The sequence below is a fragment of the Heterocephalus glaber genome, unplaced genomic scaffold (genome assembly GCF_053883595.1).
Source record: "Heterocephalus glaber isolate CG9 unplaced genomic scaffold, H.glaber_assembly_v1.0 deba00001056, whole genome shotgun sequence".
NCBI classification, from domain to species: domain Eukaryota; kingdom Metazoa; phylum Chordata; class Mammalia; order Rodentia; family Bathyergidae; genus Heterocephalus; species Heterocephalus glaber.
In genome coordinates this window covers 1,450,040-1,471,001 of record NW_028258182.1, presented here as the reverse complement: position 1 = coordinate 1,471,001, position 20,962 = coordinate 1,450,040, and the positions used below count along the sequence as shown (strand labels likewise).

General features: G+C 37.1%; 1 protein-coding gene across 3 annotated transcripts in view; it reads left to right on the top strand.

Annotated features, from left to right (window-relative positions):
- The window catches only part of Fam169a (family with sequence similarity 169 member A), a 60,708-nt gene that overhangs the window by 26,845 nt on the left and 12,901 nt on the right, over positions 1 to 20,962 (top strand). For all 3 annotated transcript variants that reach the window (XM_087209589.1, XM_087209591.1, XM_087209590.1), the window contains 5 exons: positions 8,492 to 8,620; positions 9,365 to 9,477; positions 12,231 to 12,270; positions 12,785 to 12,935; positions 17,889 to 18,042. In XM_087209589.1, the coding sequence (XP_087065715.1) occupies positions 8,492 to 8,620; positions 9,365 to 9,477; positions 12,231 to 12,270; positions 12,785 to 12,935; positions 17,889 to 18,042 (587 nt within the window). The remainder of the gene's footprint in view (positions 1 to 8,491; positions 8,621 to 9,364; positions 9,478 to 12,230; positions 12,271 to 12,784; positions 12,936 to 17,888; positions 18,043 to 20,962) is intronic.

Genomic DNA, 20,962 nt, shown 5'->3' with positions numbered 1-20,962 from the left:
TCAGTTTAGATGTGAGATTCTCTGACAATGTTTTACTGGTATCATCTTTATAATTTTGTTGAACTCTGAAATGTGACAGTAATTAAAGGAACACTTGGAGAACAGACTTTTTTTTTTTTTGGTACCAGGAATTGAACTTGGGACCTTGTGCTTGCAAAGCAGGCAGTGGAACCACTGAGCTAAATCCCAGGCCCTGAGAACAGAAATTTTAATAGTCCTCTTTCAGTCTGTATGGCCTCTCACTTCATAGTTCTTCCTGACTCTCCTGGAAAAGCACATTTGAAAGGCTTGGATTTTCATCTTACTTCCTTTTTCAATTTAATGAATAATTTCTTGAGGTTGCCACTTAAAGGTTGATGACCTTCACTTGCTTCCAGTGATATTTGTAGGCATTTTAGGAGACTGTAGTGTCTTACATAGAAAGCTTTTAAAAAAAGAATAGAGGTGGGCCAGGAATTTAGCTCAGTGGTTCTGCTGCCTGCCTCGAACGCGTCAAGTCCCCAGTTCGATCCCTAGTACCAAATAAAAAAAAAAAATAGAGGTAATTCGTTCATTTCACAAATAGTTATTGAGTAGTATGTATGTATGGGTTTGCTCCCAGATTAGAGCAGTTGATTAGCTAACCATGGAAAGTTGGTTTAAATAGTACTGTAGTCATATGAAATAAATAAGGCCAAGACTCTCTAAAACTCAGTTATTGTGTAATTTTGTATATTTAACCATTTTTGTCCCAAAATGCAGTACCTGACTTTTCAAAAATTAAAAAAAGTTATAAATGCTTGCTGAGATTATTACAGATTGAGCATATCTAATCTGAAAATCCGTCATCTGAAATACTCCCAAAATATGAAAGTTTTTGAATGCTGACATAATGTGATGTGAAAAATCACCAGGTGACCATGAAACTGCTTCATGTACAAAATTATTAAAAATATTGTATGAAATTACCTTCAGGGGCCGGGGATTTAGCTCAGTGGTTTTGCTGCCTGCTGCACAAGCGCAAGGACCCAATTTTGATCCCTGGTACAAAAAAAAAAAAAAAAAAAAGAAATTACCTTCAGACTATGTGCATAGAGGATTTATCAAATATAAATGAATTTTGTGTTTAGACTTGCTACCATCTCCAGGATATCTCATTATGTACATCAAATATTCCAAAGACCAAATATTCCTGCCAAATCAGAATTTCTGATAAAGGATATTCACCTCAAATTTTACTTTGAGTGATGTGTTAATTGAAATAGCTGTCAGTGGAATGTAATGCATGGCTGTAATATCAGGACTTGGGAGGCAGAGGCAAGGGAACTGTGAGTTCAAGGCCAGGCTGGACTACACAGAGAGACCCTATCTGAAAAAGCTTTCAAAAAAAGCTCTCCATAGGGGCCGGGGATTTAACTCAGTGGTTCCGCTGCCTGCCTTGCAAGCTCAAGGTCCCGAGTTTGATCCCTGGTACCAAAAAAAAAAGCTCTCAATAGAAAATGGGGACACAATCTACTTTCTAATAGGTTTAAGGGTCAGTAAAACTAGAATATCCATGTCCAAAACCCACCTTTGTTTTTCTGTCTTATCTATTCTGTTTTAAATTTAACAGTACTTTTTAAATATTTTCATTTATTTTAAAAGTTTTATTTTTAAAAAATATTTATTTTGGTGACATTTTGGAATTATTAACACTGAATTATTTCCATTGACTAGGGAGTACAGTCAGAATTCATAAGATATAAAAACGTTTCAGCAAGAAGTCTCACATTTTGTCCTGTTTCTGGTCCTGAGGCAAATAATGTTACATGTTTTTAAGTGTCATTCTAAATATACTTTATGTATATGTACCCAAATCGTGTGTGTATATATGTGTATATATATAATATATATTTCTTTGCTGCACAAATGTTATTTATACATTAAAACTTCTTTCATTACTTAATATATTTTAACTTCACATCAGTGTGAAAGTGCTTCTTAAGTTTTTCCTCAACCTGATATGGGCCATTCTTTTTCACACATTTTATTTTCTCTATTAACTTTATTGGTACATTTTAGATATACAATACAGTTACATTCATCATTGGGATCTTGTACCATTACATGCGTCTCTTGGTTCTTATTTTTTTCCCCTTCATTTGCCCTCCCTTCACCCCCTCCACCCTTCCCTATTTGCAAAGACCTTGTTTCCATTTTTTTCCTCTTATATTTTTTCCTTTTCCTTTTTTCCCTTCCCCTACCCCTCCCAATTCCCCTGCTCTTTTAGACCTTTTCTTCCTATTACACAGTATCAATTATACATTTTTTAAATTACAATATCAAGATGTAGGAGACATTACCACAGATTTTACAGAATTTAAAAGGATATAGAAAGCATATTATAAAAATCTTTTTTGAAATAAATTTGACAACTTCTAAGAAGTAACTTAGAAGACAAATTAATGAAACTAACTCTGGAGGAAATATAAAATTTGAATAGCACCTATTGAAGAAAGTATATTCCTAGCTTGAAAACCTACCTATATGAAAACAGCAGGCTCATAAACATTTTAACTGATAAATTATATCAAACATTTAAAGCAGAAAAAAGAAGGAACTCTTCTCCCCTCATTTTAGGAACTCAACATTGTGCTAATCCTAAAACTGGATAAAGATAATACAAGAAAAAAGTATGAACATAGATAGAAATTTGTTTAACAAAACAAACTCTTAGAAGTCAGATCTGGCAGGATGTAGAAAGGGGTTTTTTTTATAGGGATGGCAGTGTTGGTTCAGCATTGGAAGATCCACCCCCAAAAGTCATCATTTTAACAGAGGCAAGGAGAAAGCCATATGATCCTGTCACTAGTTGGAGAAAGAGTATTGGACTAAATTCTATAGCTGTTCATGGTAAAAGCTATCAGGAGGCTAGAAGTAGAACAGAACCTTCTCAACAGACAAAGACATGTACTCCATACTTCCAACAAAAACTCCTTCTATGAATGGAGACGATACAATGGTTTCTCCCTAAAGTGGGGAACAAGGGCATATATGCCTACTCTTCATCTGTACATTAGACTTTGAAACACAGGTCTAAACCAAAATAGTCTGGCAATAAAATGACACAATTAGGATAGGATTGGCACGGCAGAAGCAAAATCTTTATATGTAGATGAAATGATCATCTACAGAGAAAATACTAAGAAATCTCTAGGAGCCCCTAGGACTTGTACTTGAATTTAGCAGGATTAGAAAACACAAGGAATATATAAAAATTCAGGTCTGTGTATACTTGCTATAAATGAAGAACTGGATATTGAAATTTTAAAGTTATGTAGGTGTACAAAGGACCCAGAAAAGCCAAAAACAAAAACAGTGTTGGAAGACGTTTAGCACCCAATTTTAAGACTTCTTCTAAAGCTACAGTAATCAAGGCAGTGTTGGTGTAAGGAAAGACATATAGATCATTGGAATAAAACAGAGAATCTAGAAATAGAACCACACATATATGGTCCACTGAGTTTTGAAAGATTATTTAACATTATCATTTTATAGAACATAAACTCGATTCAAGAACCGAGGAAGAGATAGTGTCTTCAGCAAACGGCACTAGAACACCTGGTATTCGTGTATAAAAAATTAACCTCAACCCTTGTTTTCCATACATGAAAATAACTTGAAGGGATCTATGAACCTAAATAAGAAAGCCTAAAAGTATAAAACTTTAAGAAGAAATTATAAGGGAGAATATTTATGAATTCAGGGTAGGCAAGAACTACCTAGGATACAAAAACCATGATGTATAAAAGAAAAAAAATTGATGAGATTCCATCAAAATTTAGAACTTTAAATGACATCATTAAAATGAAAAGTAGTCCTTAAACAGACCATATTTACAATGCATATAACCTATGAGCAGAATATATAAAGAATTCTTAGAGCTCTATATTAATAGACAACCCAATTAAAATGTAGACATAAGAGGATGATAAATAGCCAGTATAGCACAAGGAATGGTGTGCAATTCTAGAATCAGAAAAATACTCATCAGTACAATAATAAGATTGAATTATACACTCATTAGGGAGATGAAGTCAAAAGTTTTAAAAGCCTTGTCATGACTTTTTCTTTTTGTTGGATTCTCCCCCTTTGTGTTTAATTTGTCACACCCAATGGATTCATTCTGCTGGGTTTCCTGGGGTTGTGATCCTCATTGTCTTTTCCTAGGGTATTGTCTAAAATTTTTTGGAGTGCCAGTTTGGTATTCAGGAAGTTCCTGAGGTGCTCTTTATCATGAAAGCATCTTATTTCTCCATCCATTTTGAAAGATAGTTTTGCAGGGTACATCAATCTGGGTTGGAGGCTGTTTTCCTTTAGAGCTTGAAATACATCACTCCAAGCTCTTCTGGCCTTGAGGGTTTGTATTGAGAAGTCTGCTGTGATTCTGATGGCCTTTCCTTTGTATGTGATTTGTTTCTTTTCTCTCACTGCTTATAGAATTTTATTCTTCTGTTGGATTTCTGGAATCCTAATTATTATATGCCTATGTGTAGATTTTTTTTGACTAAAGTTATCTGGAGTCCCATATGCCTCACTTATCTGTATGTCAAGTTCTTTTCCCCTCCTTGGGAAGTTTTCTGCCATCACTTCTGTGAGCAGTTTTTTTATGTCATCTGCACTCTCTCCTCTTTCTTCATTGACTCCAATCAGTCTTATGTTATTCTTCTTTGCATCGTCTAGCAGCTGCTGGATTGATTTCTCATGTTCCCTTACAATTTTAAAGCAGTTTTTCTTTTCCTCCTCACTAATTGCAATCTTATCCTCTATATGTGAAGTTCTATCCTTACATTGGTTCATTCTGCTGCTCAGACTTTCGATGGAGTTTTTAATCTCTTGGAAATCTGTTTGTATCTGTTTTATGGATTCCATTTGTTCCCTATGTTGGGATTCCATCATGTTCCTCAGATCCTCTGTTTTTTTATCTGTGTCCTCTCTAGATTTATTAATCATGTCTTGCACCATGAGCAAAATCTTTGCTGTTATCTGAGTAATTATTTCTGATTTCATTTTTCCCAGATCCTCTTTTGTTGCCAGTTCAGAGAGTCCAGGTGGTTGAGTATCAGAGTATTCCATCTCGTTTCCCTTTGGGGTTGCTGTAGGTGATCTAGAAGTCTGTTTTTGAGGCTGGTTTATGTGCCTTCTCATTTCCATGGTGGGGGGTTGCTTCTGGCGCCCCCACTTGGCTCACCTTCTGTGCCCTAGGAGCTTGGGATGGCAGCAGGGGAGCTTCCTTCCGCGTACTGGGACCTGCTGAGCTTCACTGTGCTAGGAGCCTGGGATGGAGGCGGGGGAGCTTCCTTCCGGTTGCTGGGACTGGCTGAGCTTCACTGCCCTAGGAGCCTGGAATGGAGGTGGGGATCTTCCTCCTGGGTGCTGGAACCCGCTGAGCTTCTGTGCCCTAGGAGCCTGGGATGGAGGCGGGGAGCTTCCTTCTGGGTGCTGGGACCGGCTGAGCTTCACTGCCCTAGGAGCCTGCAATGGACGCGGGGGAGCTTCCTTCCGGGTGGTGGGACCGGCTCTTTTTCACACATTTTGCTACAAATGGATATACTATAAATATTGATAAGACATTGCTTCTATTCTCCTATTTGTGTAAGTCACATTCAGCATAACTCTGACACCAGATGTATGGGTGTCGTGTGAGTCAGTTCAGTTCTGACACATTTCTCTGGAGGTACGATCAGGTCCCACAGGGTCCAGGTTCAGTGCCCTCACACTGCCTCCCAGTTACATCTAGTAACTTCTCACACACACACATCTGAGTGAACAGCTCTAAATCGTGGCTTCTGCTACCCCCTCTTTAAGTTTGATTGATTTGCTAAAGCTGTTCACAGAATTTAGGATGATACCTTACAACAATTTATGAATAAAGGATGTGAAGGATACAGATGAAGATAAAAGGGGTGAAGCCAGGAAGGGTGTCAACTGCAGAGCCTCTGTTGCCATGAAGTTGGGTCACACCACCCTCCCAGCAGTGGGATGTGTTTGCCAACCTGGAAGCTCTCTAAACACCATAGTTTAGCGATTTTTATGGAGCCTTTATCATGTAGTCATAATTGATCGTTAACTCCATTTCTAGCCACTCTCTAATGAATAGGGCTAAAATCTCCAGGCTTACAAGGATCGTAGCTTGCCCTTTCTGGTGACCAGTATCTACCAAGAGTTCCCACATTAGAACAGAAAACACTGCCACCACCCAGGAAATGCCACGGGATCTAGGAGCTCCATGTCAGGAACAGAAGTCAAAGACCAAATACTAGAACAATCTAATACCTGATATCCCAAGGGCATTAGGATCTCTGTCCTGGGAACTGCAGCAGAACCAGATGTGGGAACAGAAGATTCTCTTAACACTTCTTTTGCTCAGGAAGTTCCAAGAGTTTTAAGACTCTGTGCCAGGGACTGGGGTCAGAGACCAGTATGTGAATTTCTTTATATTGTTTGCATCTGCATTATGCTATGGTTAAAAAAAAAAAAAATCGCAGGGCTAAAAATCCCAGAGGTTGATTTCTCCCTCATGGTACGTGTCCATCAATGCTTATCTTTTGTCTTCCCATTCCAGCACCCCAGCTGACTAAGCAGCTACAGGGTCAGTGTCCCAACCAGATGATCTGAAATCTTAAGTGCACCAAGATCTGAAACCTTTTGAGCATCCATATGATGCCTCAAGTGAGAAATTCCATTCCTGGCCTCACTGTCATAGTCAGAATGCAGGTACATTAGACAGGCTGTATAAAATCGCCCTCAGGCTTTGAGTAGAGGGTGTATGTGAAACATAAGTGAATTTTGCATTTAGACTTGGATCCCAACCCCAAATAAATACTCCAAAGTATGAAAAGAATCTGAAACCCAGAAAACTTCTGTCCCAGACATTTGCATAAGACATACTCAGGCTGTGCTGTCTATAATATTGCCAGTGACCATGCACAGGTATGGGTATTAGTTTCCCTGACTCAGAAGTCCTATTGTCCAGTACAAATTACTCTCATGGCAGCAGCCCATGAGTAAATATTTACAATTCACTCAGGTGATAGAATAGTATCTCAGTGTCTGTATAGCCACCATATAGATTTAATAAATATTACACTTTTTGCCATAATTGTTTGAGTATATATTTAGGGATAGCTAAATATGGGTTGAGCATGCCTATTCCAAAATTTAGAATGCTCTGAAATCTGTAACTTTTTGAATGGCTTGGTGGTCAGAAAGTTTTGAATTTCAGAGCATCTTAGATTTTTGGTTAGGCATGCTCAACCAGTAAAGTCTGCAAATTATTTCAAATTCTGAAAAAAAAAATTCCAAAATCTGAAACACTTCTGATCCAAGTATTTATATAGCGTTTGTGAAGCACACCCCAATTCCATTCCTTTTTCTTCTTTCTTCCCCAGAGGTAATTACTCTCCTGAAGTTGGTGTATATCCTTCTTGCTCATGGTGTCATATTTGTATGTCCATAAACATTATAAAGCATTGTTTAGTGTGCTTTTTAAATTGATTTTTAAAGGTTTTTTATTGTGTTAAAATACATACACATGTAACACATATGATTTCCAGATGAACCACAAGTGGCATGGCACAGCCTTGTGTACCCATCACCACTATCTATATCAAAACTTACTTTCATTATCCCCTACATACACTTTCTACCTGTTAGACAGTAAGTCCCCTTTTCCTTTCCCCCAGTCTTTTTGTAGCTTTTTCTCTGCTTTGTGCCCTTTTGAATTTTTCTATTCTAGGTACATCAGCTAAATGGGATCATTTTTCAAAACTTGTCCCCCTGTGCCTGACTTATTTCACCAAAGTAATTTTTAAGCTACAACATGTAGCATTTATCAGTTTCATGCTGCGTGTGTGTGTGTGTGTGTGTGTGTGTGTGTGTGTATACATGTACTGGGGCTTCAACCCAAGACCTCGCACATGGTAGGCAAATTTTCGACCTCTGAGCTGCACCCCACCCCCAGCCCTCATTCCTTCTTATAGCCAAATAGTATTTCATTGTATGAATATAATATATTTTGTTTATCTGTTCATGAGTTGCGGGACATTTAGCTTGTTCCTGTGCTTTGGGTATTGCATCACTGCTGTGAACATTGATTCATAGAATTCTGAGTTTTTGTTTTCAGCTCTTTTGGTTATTATACTTGAGAGTAAACGACTTTTTGAGGAACTGCCAAATTGTTTTCCACAGTGCTGTGCCATTTTGTTTAGTGCATTTTAAAACTTTGTATGTGGCACCCTTTCATACATATACTGATTTGCTTTGTAGATTCAGCAGTGTTAAAACTTTGGGGATTTAGTAATACTTCTGCTCATAAGTGAGACTGCTGTATACTTTTCTTGAGTTGCTTTGTTAGTGTTTGGCTATTAATGTAATGCTAGCTCCATTGAATGAGGCAGCTTACTTTCCATCTTCTGTTTTTCAAAACAGTTGGTATTTGAAATTTCTATAAAATTCTGAATGTGTTTTACAGCTTGCAAACAATACTTTGAAAAGTATCCAGGAGACCATGAACTCCTTTGGGAAGTTGAAGGTGTTGGACACTGGTACCAGAGAATACCAGTCACGAGAGCATTGCAGAGAGAAACACTTAAAATTACAGGTAAGAATGTTTCCAGTTTGAACACAGTCCAGTTTTAAAAGCAGCATTTGCTACATAATGGTGATGTCTAGAGCAGTGGTGTATTAAGTGATCTTTCTGGTATTGGACCCTCATATCTAAAGTTTGAATTTTTATTGTCTATTATGTATTAGATCTGGAGTCATTAACAATAAAGGGACCTAGCATAGCTCAGGGGAATGTAACAGCCCAGTAGGAATTGGTGAGGGCTGGGGATTTAGCTCAGTGGTGCTGCACCTGCCTCAAAAGTGCAAGGTGCTGAGTCTGATCCCAGGTACCGCAAAAAAAAAAAAGGAATTGGGGAATAAGAAATAACTTGGATTGGTTGGGCATGATGGCACCCACCTGTAATCCCAGCACTTGGGAGGCTGAGGGAGGAGCATAGCTGCATGTTCGAGGCCAGCCTGGGCTACATTGTGAGTTCAAGGTCAGCCTAGAATATACAATAAATATGGATTATTGAAACAGCTTAGGATAGGCTTACAGAGAACAAAGGTGGCCTTTCATCTCAAGCACCTCTTCCCAATATCACTCAGTACTTAAGGTAACTGTTTAAGATTTGTGATAGTGAAAGGGTTCATTGTGAGATAATGTGAACGGAATATTTCACAGGTAGATTTTCAGTAATGAACCTTTCCTTTTAGGGTGTATGAAAATCAGTACATTGTTAAAATTAAAACTAGATGCCGCTTGGCTTACAATTAAAAGTACTTTTTCTACACACAGCAATTTCCCACAATGAAGCCAAAAGACCTGTGTCTGGAGAATATGGTCTTGCAACTGTTCCAGAATATGAAGCAGAAACTGAAGATAATCAGTCTAATGAGATGCAGCTAACTGTAGGTGCATTATATGATCACTGCAGGAAGTAATAATGTTGTGGTTTCTTTAAAATGGATCCCATTTATATTTAAGTTTTGAATGTTATAGTTCCTTCAACAATGGTAACTTCAGTTGCATTCGTTTTCTTGGCATCTTTTGTGGATTAATAAGGACTTGGTTTTCTTTGAAAGATATTTATAATGGGATTAATAGTATTACAAGCTAATTTTTTTTAAATTAATTTTATTGGTACAATTTAGGTATACAATATAATGACATTCATCATTGGAAATTTGCACCTTTACATAATCTCTCTTGGTTCTTATTTTTTCCGCCTTCCCCTGCCCTCCCTTCAACCCCTCCATCCCTCCCCATTTACAAAGACTTTGTTTCCATTTTTTCATTTTCTCATATTAATTCCATTCCCTTCTTTCCTTTCCCCTACCATCCCACAATTACAAGCCAATTAAAGGTAATTTAGAATATAGAAAAAAATATAGAACATAAAAATTGGTAACCCTGTTAACTCAGAGCCACTATTAAACTTTTTATGTACTTAATGTTACATATTATAAAGCATGTGAGTGTTGTACACATTTAATTTTGTCTTTATTCTTTAATCCTGCTCTGCCTTTCTCTGTTAACAAAATAATGGAAACATTTTCCATAGCCCTATTCTTTTAAATCATGATTGTCAAATAGAAGCACCCTATATATAAGTATCATTATTTATTTAACGTAGGACTTTTACCGGCTTTTACATTTTTCTGTAGTCCAGGAACAGGCACATTTGTATATGAATCTTTGTACATATATAATTATTTCCTTGTGCGTATAAATGTCTAGAAGTCGAATTAGAAGTAGGTTAAAGATTATGAAGGTTTGGTGGAAGGTTTGATGCTGTATGCTCTAGGTCTCTATAGAATGAATAGACTTTGCCTATGTTAGATATCCTGCAAGGAGAAGGGGGGCCTCATACTGAACTCAGTGGACTTAACCAGATTCTTGTCTAAAATTATGTTTTGTGAAACTTGATGTTACTTAAAATATGGCCCCACTGCTTGAATTCCAGAAGTCTGTTTCTGTGCGGGGTTTGGTTGTGTTAGTTATTTATTACAGTTGTAGTTTTGTACGTGCATATCTGAGTATGTTTTTAATGAGTATTGAGTATGTCTGTAAATGCACATGCATTTCAGAGACCGGTGTGGGGAAGGAGTACTGTGGGGTGGAATTATTTGTGCTTGTTATTTGCATGAAAAATATTCATGGTTTTTTTTTTTTTTTTTTTTGATACCGGGGACCGAACCTGGGTCCTCAGCTTGCGAGGCAGGAGGTGGAACCACTGAGCTAAATCCCCAGCCCACGTATTCATGTTTTTAAGAATAACAAGTAATATAAGTATGTAAAGGATTAATTTTGAGGGTTTTTTTCTGTATTTGGAACTTCAGACTTCAGAATAAGCCCCTGTTCTTTTATATTACTGTCTAAATTCCTCAGGTATACAGATTTCGTTTAGCAGTTACCAAATATAATAAAATCAAGGAAAGTAGAAAATCTGCTCTTCCTTTATGTATAATGAAGGCCATGATTTATTTAATGTAAATCAGTAAATGTATGATGGATGAATGAATGGATGGTGGTTTATAATGAAGGTACTGTGGTAATGTGTAATTGAGCATACAAAGATATGGTTCTTATGCACATGGGAGAACTGAATGGTCCATTGTTGCATTGTTTGAAATCGATTATTGGAGGTATACAGCAGAGAAAGACTTTTAAAGGTTAGGTGCGGGTTCTGTGGCAAGGATTAATAGGCATTTTAGAGGAAAGCATGTAAAAAACAGGTATGAAGGGGTTGGGGATTTAGCTCAGTGGTTCCACCGCCTGCCTTGTAAGCACAAGGTCCCGAGTTTGATCCCTGGTACAAAAAAAAAAGGTGTGAAGGAAAATGGCATGTTCAGTATGAGCAATATCTGTTATTGAAGAGTTTGTGAGTTTGTATTCTATGCACTGATAAACCATTAAAGTTTCTTTTCTTTTTAAGTAAAGCGGTGGTACAGTTTGTGATTTGGAAGCATCATTCTGTCTTCAGGGAGGAAGTGTTTAGACAGGCTATAGTTTGAGGAGGGATACTAGCGAGGAGGCTTTTGAAATCATTCATGTTAAAGATAATGAAGTTCTGAACTAAAGCCCTGGTATTGCAAAGGACAGGACAGTTCTGAGTCATTCTTAACTTGAAATTGATAGGCTTTGTGAGCAGTTGATGAGGGATAGGAAAAAATTGTTAGTACCTCATAGGTTTCTCCTAGAGTGACTGACTGAATTGTTATTGCCATTAATCTAGAGAGGGACTAATACTGGGGAACAGGAAGATTCATTTTGGGATAGGTTGGGTGGGAAATTAGATGGGGCGTCCAGTTGGGATAGTTCTTTGGATATAGAGCTTTGGAAATCAGGATAGAAGTTGGGGAGCTCAAGTTATATGTTTGGATTAATCAGCAAATACATGTTGAAGTAAAGAGCAAGGTGAAAAATGAAGAGAGTTGGTGGCTGAGGATAAAATACCAGGAAATTTCACTGTAAAACTATAGCATATTAGATGTTTAGATTCTTAGGCTTTCATACTATACTAAATTTGTAACATAAACTTTTCATTTTTAAAGTAAATTTTAATGAAATTTGAATGGTTAGTTTTTTTGTCAATGAAATAAGTCCATAAGAAGAAAAAATAGCTTGAAACATTGGATTTTAATCTCTGTTTCTCTTTTAGATTGACTCTTTGAAAGATGCCTTTGCAAGCACTTCTGAAGGTAAGAAATTGAGCTGATTATCAGTGTTTGAGATACAATTAAGGATGGATATACCTGTGTGAGACCTAGAATAAGTGAAGATTTATCCAGCTCTAAAATCTAGATCTGGTTCTAATGCCACCACTGTCCCTGGTTTTGTTGGGCATGAATACTGAGGGTGCTGTTGTATGGCCCTCTTTCTTGTTTCCTTACCCATGAAATAGGGATGGTAATGTTTGCATTATTTCCTAACACATTGGGAGAGACTCCAGACAAAAATGCAAAAACACTTTCTAAAGCTCAGGGTAAATGGAAATGTGAGAAATGAATATTAAAGGAGTTATTTTATAGTTTAGAAAAGGACATTGACATTGTTTTCTTAGCTTGATATAAGTACGGAAACATCAGTTTGTACTTGATATAAGTGTAGTGGTAGAGTTATGTGAAAGCTAGAGTAGTTTTTGCATTTTTATATATTCTAATAGGTCATCCTTTCAGTACATAATTACAGTTTTGATGGTTTTTTTCCCCTCAGGTATTGAAAAAACACCTGTTTCTACTCATACCCGGGGCAGTCATTTGAAGCGGCCAAAGATTGGAAAGAGATTTCAGGAATCTGAATTCACTGGTTCTCAAGGTGAAGATGAAAAAACTGCCCAGACTTCACCTGCAGCCTCAATAAATAAGTAAAGAATTCTTTCTTTTACTCTCATTGTGTTATTTATTCTCAGTTTCATACTATTAGTATTTAGTACTTAAGGTCGAGGTTATTGAATTCTTTGTGTAGCGAATGCCTTTGGTGTAGGGGTTTGTATTTGGATCTTTCTACAAGATTGATGGGTGTGCTTCCTAGTGGTGTTACCTTGATAGCAATTTCTGTAAGAGAGCGGAATGAACTCCCTGTTGATTCGGTCATGTATGAAAACTGGGGAGAATATTCTAGACATTATATGATCTCAAATGAGTGATTATCACCAATTTTTTTTTTTTTTTTTTTTTTTGGTACTAGGGATAGAACTCAGGTCCTTGAGCTTGCCGCAGCAGGCGGCGAAACCACTGAGCTAAATCCCCGGCCCCGATTATCACCAATTTTGAATTTGACAGCATAGTTGTTAGTGCTGAAGCTGAGTCAATTTTTTTAAATCCTCATTTTTACTTTAAATGGATTCGTTTTACTTATAATGTATACATTAGTGATACTCATACATAATACAGTCAGTTCTTTCAGCAACTTAATATTCAGTTGACGGAACGCTTGGGTCAAGATTTATCTTGTTTTTCCTTGAGTCTTAAAGAAGGCAAGATTAAAAATTTTATAACAGCATTTCGCTTGTGCCCTAGTAGTTCTGACCATTCCTGACTCCACCATTTAGTCAGCTCATAGCTTTACCATTTTTGCTGTCAAATTACTGTACTCAGTCTGTGTAGAGAATTTAAATTTGTGTAATTAAGTGCATAAATATTTTAGTGAGCCGGGGATTTAGCTCAGTGGTTCCAGCGCCTGTCTTGCAAGCGCCAGGTTCCGAGTTTGATCCCTGGTACCAAAAACAAAAACAAAATAACTTTAATATTTTAGTGAGAAGTTTATAGTGTTAAAAGACTATAAATAAGTATTTAAAATTTAATTGTGAAATGAGTAATAAATGAGTTTAGATTACTGTGGTTTTCTTACTGAGCAGTACCTTTTTGAAAAGGGAATATAATAATTTAAATTGAACATACCTGAATTATTGTAGAATTTTGTTTGCATTTCATAAACAGAACAGTAATGTTAATACTAAATGCTTGAGCTGGGAGTGGTGGCACAGACCTATTATACCAGCACTCAGGAGGCTGAGGCAGGAGGATCACTGTGAGTTGGAGGCCAGCCTGAGGTACATAGCAATCCCCTGTCTGAAAAAACAAAAATGGAGGTGGGGGGTGCTAAATGCATGAATGCTTCCTCACACTATGAAAACCAAACCTCTTCTTTGCCCTTGAATAACTGGCTGCCTAGTGGTAAAGACAGACATGTACATACCTGTGAGCACTGCAGAGTAAATGTGATAGGGCAATGGTAGATGTGCAAAGAGGGGATGCAGAGGAGAAGAGAGATGCATCTAATTGAGGGAATGAAGAAATTTTAAATCTGGGGCCTGGATTTCAGAGATCAGTAGATACTCAATACAGACTTGGAGAGAAGACTTCCTAATCTAAGGGTCCCCCAGCTGTGGGCCACAAGCTCAGTCTGGCAGTGCTGGGTGATCAAACCCAAGGCCTTGTACATGCTGGGCAAGAGCTCTAACACTAAACTGCAATGCCAGCTATACATACAACTTGTTTTTGTTTGTTTAGGGTAGGAAAAATTTATTGAGAGAAAGAAAGTTTCTGACTAAGAGAGACAAAAGGGGGATCGGAAAGTGGGTTGCCCACCCACCCCACTTTTCAAAGATGTTTTATACAGCAAAGCCATGTGGTGAGGCAGGTACAAAGTGGCACAAAACTATAAGACTCAGTGGAAATTTACAAGGTGGGCATGAGGTGGGGCAAAACTATGACCAACCAATAAGATTACAAGTACAGTCACCCAGGTAATAATGATTCAATGGGGAAACAAGTTGGGTAGCGAGCATACAAGGAACCGAGCAAGGTTTTTCAATGGAAAGGGCTGGGTCAGGGATCTTTCTTGCAAGATGTTTGTCCCCCACTCAGGTGATTGATAGCTATTTAGAATATCATTCACTGCTATTCATCCTTGGGGGAAGCCCCTAGGTGTGGTAGTTTCTCTCCTTTTACAATGCTGGCCTTCAGTGAGTGTGTCTTGACTGTCCTCCATGTTGGCTCCTCCTGGGCTGGCCCTGTCTAACTGCCTACAAGATATCTATTTAACTTACCTGTTTGTAATATTTCCCACTCTGAAGAAGTACCCATAACTGCTGTGAGGGGGCAGAGGCAAAGACCGTTCTGGCTACTTCCGGCTGAAGAGGGCCGAAGTTGTAATCAGCAGTCAGAGTTACTCTACAGAGGGTCTATCAAAAGGCCTTGATAGGTGCCAGGCATTGTCATCTTGGGTAGGCTTATAGCTTGGAGTCTGGAGGAGACAAAGCCAAAGAAACAATTAAGAATACATGGGCCAAATTATAAGGTCAGCAGGATTTCGATAAATATAGCCAACAAGTATTTCCACCAGGAGGAACTAGTAATAGCCTCCCACAAAGAGGGTAAGGAGAAAGTCCAGGGGACTTAAGAATCCCAACGTAGAAGTTGTGTAGTTTAGCAATTACGAGCTGTTTACAAGGTCGATCTGGTTGATCCCAGTAAAAGAATTCTAGCACATTTGTCATTGATTCCATTTGTATGACTGCTTGGAGTTTGGCAGCCTCTAGGCAAGAATAAACAGAACTTTGAAGTAATTAGAGCATGTATAGCAAATCATGAGCACACTAGAATGGAAGGGCAGGTTGGGGAGAAAGTCACACTTAGAAATTGAAATAGTGATTGTAACCTGCTGGCTCTTAGATTCTTTCATTGATAAAGGTTATATATATCTGATACTTTGTCATAAATCTCTCTAGTTTTAGCTGTAAGAAGATAAGAGACAATTTGAAGAACAAATCTCGCTTAAGAAATTTAAAACTCTAGCTGAGCTCTTACAGATTTTACCATAGATTTTCCTAATGATTCATAACTGTGGTCAGCTACTAGTGTAGCTATAAACTGCCAGAAGGGGTCAGTGAGCCCCTTTTTATATCTAGCTTTATTACTGTGGCATTATTTTATACTTCTTTTGGTTATTCTTTTCTGCTGGGTGTTTAAGACCAAGTTAAAGTGAGACCCGTGTCAATCAGTATGAACTTCTTGCTATCTGTCAAGGTCAGTTAAGTCTCCTCAGGCATTACTTTGGAACCATGGATAGAGCCTCTCAGCTCCTCTGTCAGTGTCAGCTGTCAGGATGGTTCATGGCCTTGCTTGACCATGTTGCTTTTAGTGAAAGTGTGGGAGAATTTTCCCACTTGGTGACCCTCCTTTGGCACATGGTACGTTTTTCCTCTGGTGTCCAGCAATCTCCCTGCTCAGGAGGTCGGGTGACTTACCAAAGATGTAGGATCCTGTAGAAAAGGTTCCGTCATGTCCTGGATTCTTTGTTGACCTTGAGGGGCTAGGGCCAAAATATTGGCAGTCCTGTTAGCCCAGTTACCTTTTTAGTTTTGGTCTCCAAACTTTAGTTGTTGAACACCCAGAAGAGAAGATCAGTGACATTAGTAGTGCGGTAGGAGAAATGAGCTTAACTATTATAATTTTGTCTGGACATTAAGCACTTTGAAGTATAAAGCACAGTTAGAGGGACTATTTCTTACCAACCATGGTTGTTTTAGTAGTTGAATTCCTGCATACCACTTGTTTTTGTAAGTAAAATTTTTATTGTAAGCATCCATGCTTTTATTAGCTTTATCCATTTTCTATTATGGTTGAATTCACATTACAGTGGCAGAGTTGTATAGTTGAAACAGAGACTGTGGGTCTGTAAATCCTAAAGGAAAAGTTACTGAGCTGCAGTGTAGATGAGGGCTGTCCAGTAGAACTTTCTGAGATGATGGAAGTGTTTGTATATGCATCATGCAGAGTGCTAACCACTACTGTATCCATTGTGGCTAGTGTAACTGAAGAACTGAATTTTACAATTTCATTGAATTGTACTTAAATGTAAAATAGTGGTATGTCTCTTGTGGTTGTTGTATTAATGCAGATCTAGACTAAAGGAATATGAGCAAAGGAACAAAATTAGAAGGAATATTGAGTAGGATAATTGATATATAAAATACAGTAGTGCCTCAGTTCACAAACTTAATTCTTTCAGTGATTCTGATCACAGAGCGAATTGGATGAGAACCAAATCTAAGTGTTAGTATCTACCTAGCAGGAAATAAAAAGGTAGGGGTCTGGTTGGATTAGGTCTGGAGGAGAAGAGGTCTGCTTTATTCACAGAGGTTACAGAGAGCTTCTAAGAAACTTCAGAGCTGGCCTGTCACAAGTACAGATGTGTGTGTCAGGAAGACAGCTCTGAAAGCTTTGATGTCTGAAGATGAGGTGAGAAGACACTATAGTATTCCAGAGAGAATTTGGGCCTGAGGCAGAAGTACGAAAATGGCAGTACAAAGTCAGGGATATGTTTGAAAGGAGTTTGGAGGTAGAACTAAATTGTTATAATTTGTTGTCCATGGTGATGTTTTTGAGAACGAAAAGGATGTTATCAACAGGGCTGGGGTACAGTTCAGTGGTAGAGCACACATGTAGTGTGCATAAAGCATACTAAGCTGCGTTGGATCCCCAGCACCACGGACTAAAAAAATGAAACCAATATTTCTAAAACACTGGTATATACGTTCATTGCAATAAAAGAAGATTGACTAAGATATGAATAGAATAAAAATCAGGTCCAGTTTACATGATTGAGAAGGTGGTGTGATGCTAACTGAACTGAGGAACAAGATGGAAACAAGAACAAATTAGGATGAACAGATTGGCTTTTGACCTGCAAAACTTAAAATTGTTGATTGAATGACACTTAACTTGATTCCTGAAAATGGTAACTTTGTTTCCTGAAATTTTATATTGATACTTAGTAAAACAAGTAAGAATAGTTTTCTTTTGTTTTCTAGATTGGAGTCCACTGTGCATGCATCAGAGAGCTCAGAAGACTTCCTGGAAGAAAATCCAGAGCAGAGAGCAACTGATTTTGAGGATGAAAGGGATAAAAATGCACGCCCTACACCCGAAACGCAGCCACACCTGGAGAAGCAAGATGGTGAAAAAGTATGAAGTTGCTTTTAGATAAAGTGAATGGTAGTACCTAAGTTCTAAGTATCTTGATCAGTATATTGTTCAAAAAATATAAGGATAGATTTTAGAAATTGTGGTACTAGAAAGGCACACAGTATAAAGGTCACCCAGGTAGAAAACAAATACTTTATATTTCAGGTTCAGTTCATAAAAGTTGAGTTGTAACAAATATCAATAGAGATGTTAAAGTAGTAAGATCCCCAGTGCATTTAAAAGGTAAGTGTGTACATAAATCATGGGGGACCCAACTAAACTGCCTTCAGGTCCAAAAAACCCTCAATTATGTCCCTATTTTGGTTAGAAGGATAAGAATTAGTTATCCAGAAAACAAAAATTGACCAAAGGTGGTTTTACAGATTACAAATAAGTAAACTTAGTTTTGTTTGTTTTTTTAAATAGCAGAAAACAAATAGACAAACCCTTTCAACTAAGCAAACTGTTTATCTGGTTTGATTCCTAAAGCTCCTCAAATATTTACCTGTACCCTCATTTTTCTTCCTATTTCCCGTCCTTATCTTCTTTTTCTCTAATATCTTCAGTTCTTTTCACTCTTAGATTCCTTATTTCTTTGATATGTACATGAGTTTCTTAAAAAATCTTTTACCTATTTTCCCAGGTTTATACAGCTCGTGAATAGCTATACTATATTCTTATGTCACTCTAATTTAGCTTCTCCTTCCACTTCATGAAGTTGTATTTTAAAATGGCATTTTTTTCTTAGGGAAAATAAAAGTACATATAGAAAAATGTTGAAAAGTTAATATTTTTTAAAAACAGGATTTATATGCATCTAAATGTATATAGGAAAAAATATATAACATACATGTAAAATTCTCCTTAAGTATTAGACTATATGGTGAAATACTGTACATCTTATAACCGATTTCATTCATCCAGCAAGACATCAAGCACGTGTTCTTGTAGGACACAAATGACAGGGTCCATTTAAATGGCAATGCCTTTCCCTTACCTGGGTTGACTACTCTCCCTTCTTTTTTTTTTTCCCTATTAAGTTTATTGGTACATTTTAGATATAAAATACAGTTACATTCATCATTGGGATCTTATTACCATTACATGAGTATCTTGGTTCTTATTTTTTTCCCCTTCCTTTGCCCTCCCTTCACCCCCTCCACCCTTCCCTATTTGCAAAGACTTTGTTTCCATTTTTTTCCTTTTCTCATATTTCTACCTTTCCCTTTTTTCCTTTCCCCTACCCCTCCCACTTCCCCTGCTCCTTTATACATTTTTTAAATTACAATATCAAGATGTAGGAGACATTACCACAGATTTTACAGAATTTAAAAGGTTACAGAAAGCATATTACAGAAATCTTTTTTGAAATAAATTTGACAACTTCTAAGAAGTACCTTGGAAGACAAATTAATGAAACTAATTCTGGAGGAAATATAAAATTTGACTAGCACCTATTAAAGAAAGTATATTCCTAGCTTGAAAACCTACCTATATGAAAACAGCAGGCTCATAAACATTTTAACTGATAAGTTATATCGAACAATTAAAGCAGTAAAAAGAAGGAACACATCTCCCCTCATTTTAGGAACTCAACATTGTGCTAATCCTAAAACTGGATAAAGATAATAGAAAAAAATATGAACATAGATAGAAATTTGTTTAACAAAACAGACTATTAGAAGTCAGATCTGGCAGGATGTAGAAAGTGGTTTTTATTATAGGGATGGCAGTGTTGGTTCAGCATTGGAAGATCCACCCCCAAAAGTCATCATTTTAACAGAGGAAAGGAAAAAGCCATATGATCCTGTCACTAGTTGGAGAAAAAGTATTGGACTAAATTCTACAGATGTTCATGGTAAAAGCTATCAGGAGACTAAAAGTAGAACAGAACCTTCTCAACAGATCAAAGACATGTACTCCATACTTGAAGCAAGAACACCTTATATGAATGGAGAAGATACAATGCTTTCTCCTTAAGGTGGGGAACAAGGGCAGATATGCTTACTCTTTATCTGTCCATTAAACTTTGAAACCTAGGCCCAACCAAATTAGTCTGGCAATAAAATGACACAATTAGGATAGGATTGGCAAGGTAGAAGCAAAATCTTTATATGTAGATGAAATGATCATCTACAGAGAAAATACTACAAAATCTCTAGGAGGCCCTAGAACTTGAATTTGAATTTAGCAGGATTAGAAAACACAAGGTATATATAAAAATTCAGGTCTGTGTATACTTGCTATAAATGAAGAATTGGATATTGAAATTGAAAAGTTATGTAAGAGTACAAAGGACCTAGAAAAGTTAAAAAAAAACAAAAACAGTGTTGGAAGACGTTTAGCACCCAATTTTAAGACTTCTTCTAAAGCTACAGTAATCAAGGCAGTGTTGGTGTAAGGAAAGACATATAGATCACTGGAGTAAAACAGAATCTAGAAATAGAACCACACATATATGGTCCACTGAGTTTTGAAAGATTGTTTAACATTAGCATTTTATAGAATATAAACTCAATTCAGGAGCCAAGGAAGAGATAATGTTTTCAGCAAACGGCACTAGAACATCTGGTATCCGTGTATAAAAAATTAACCTCAATCCTTTATTTCCATACATGAAAATAACTTGAAGGGATCTATGAACCTAAATATGAAAACCTTAAAACTATAAAACTTTAAGAAGAAATTATAAGGGAAAATGTGTATGAATTCAGGGTAGGCAAGAACTACCTAGGATACAAAAGACATGATGTATAAAAGGAAAAAAATGATAAATGAGATTCCATCAAAATTTAGAACTTTAAATGACATCATTAAAATGAAAGTAGTCCTTAGACCGACCGTATTTACAATGCATGTAACCTATGACCAGAATATATAAAGAACTCTTAGAGCTCATTAATAGACAACCCAATTAAAA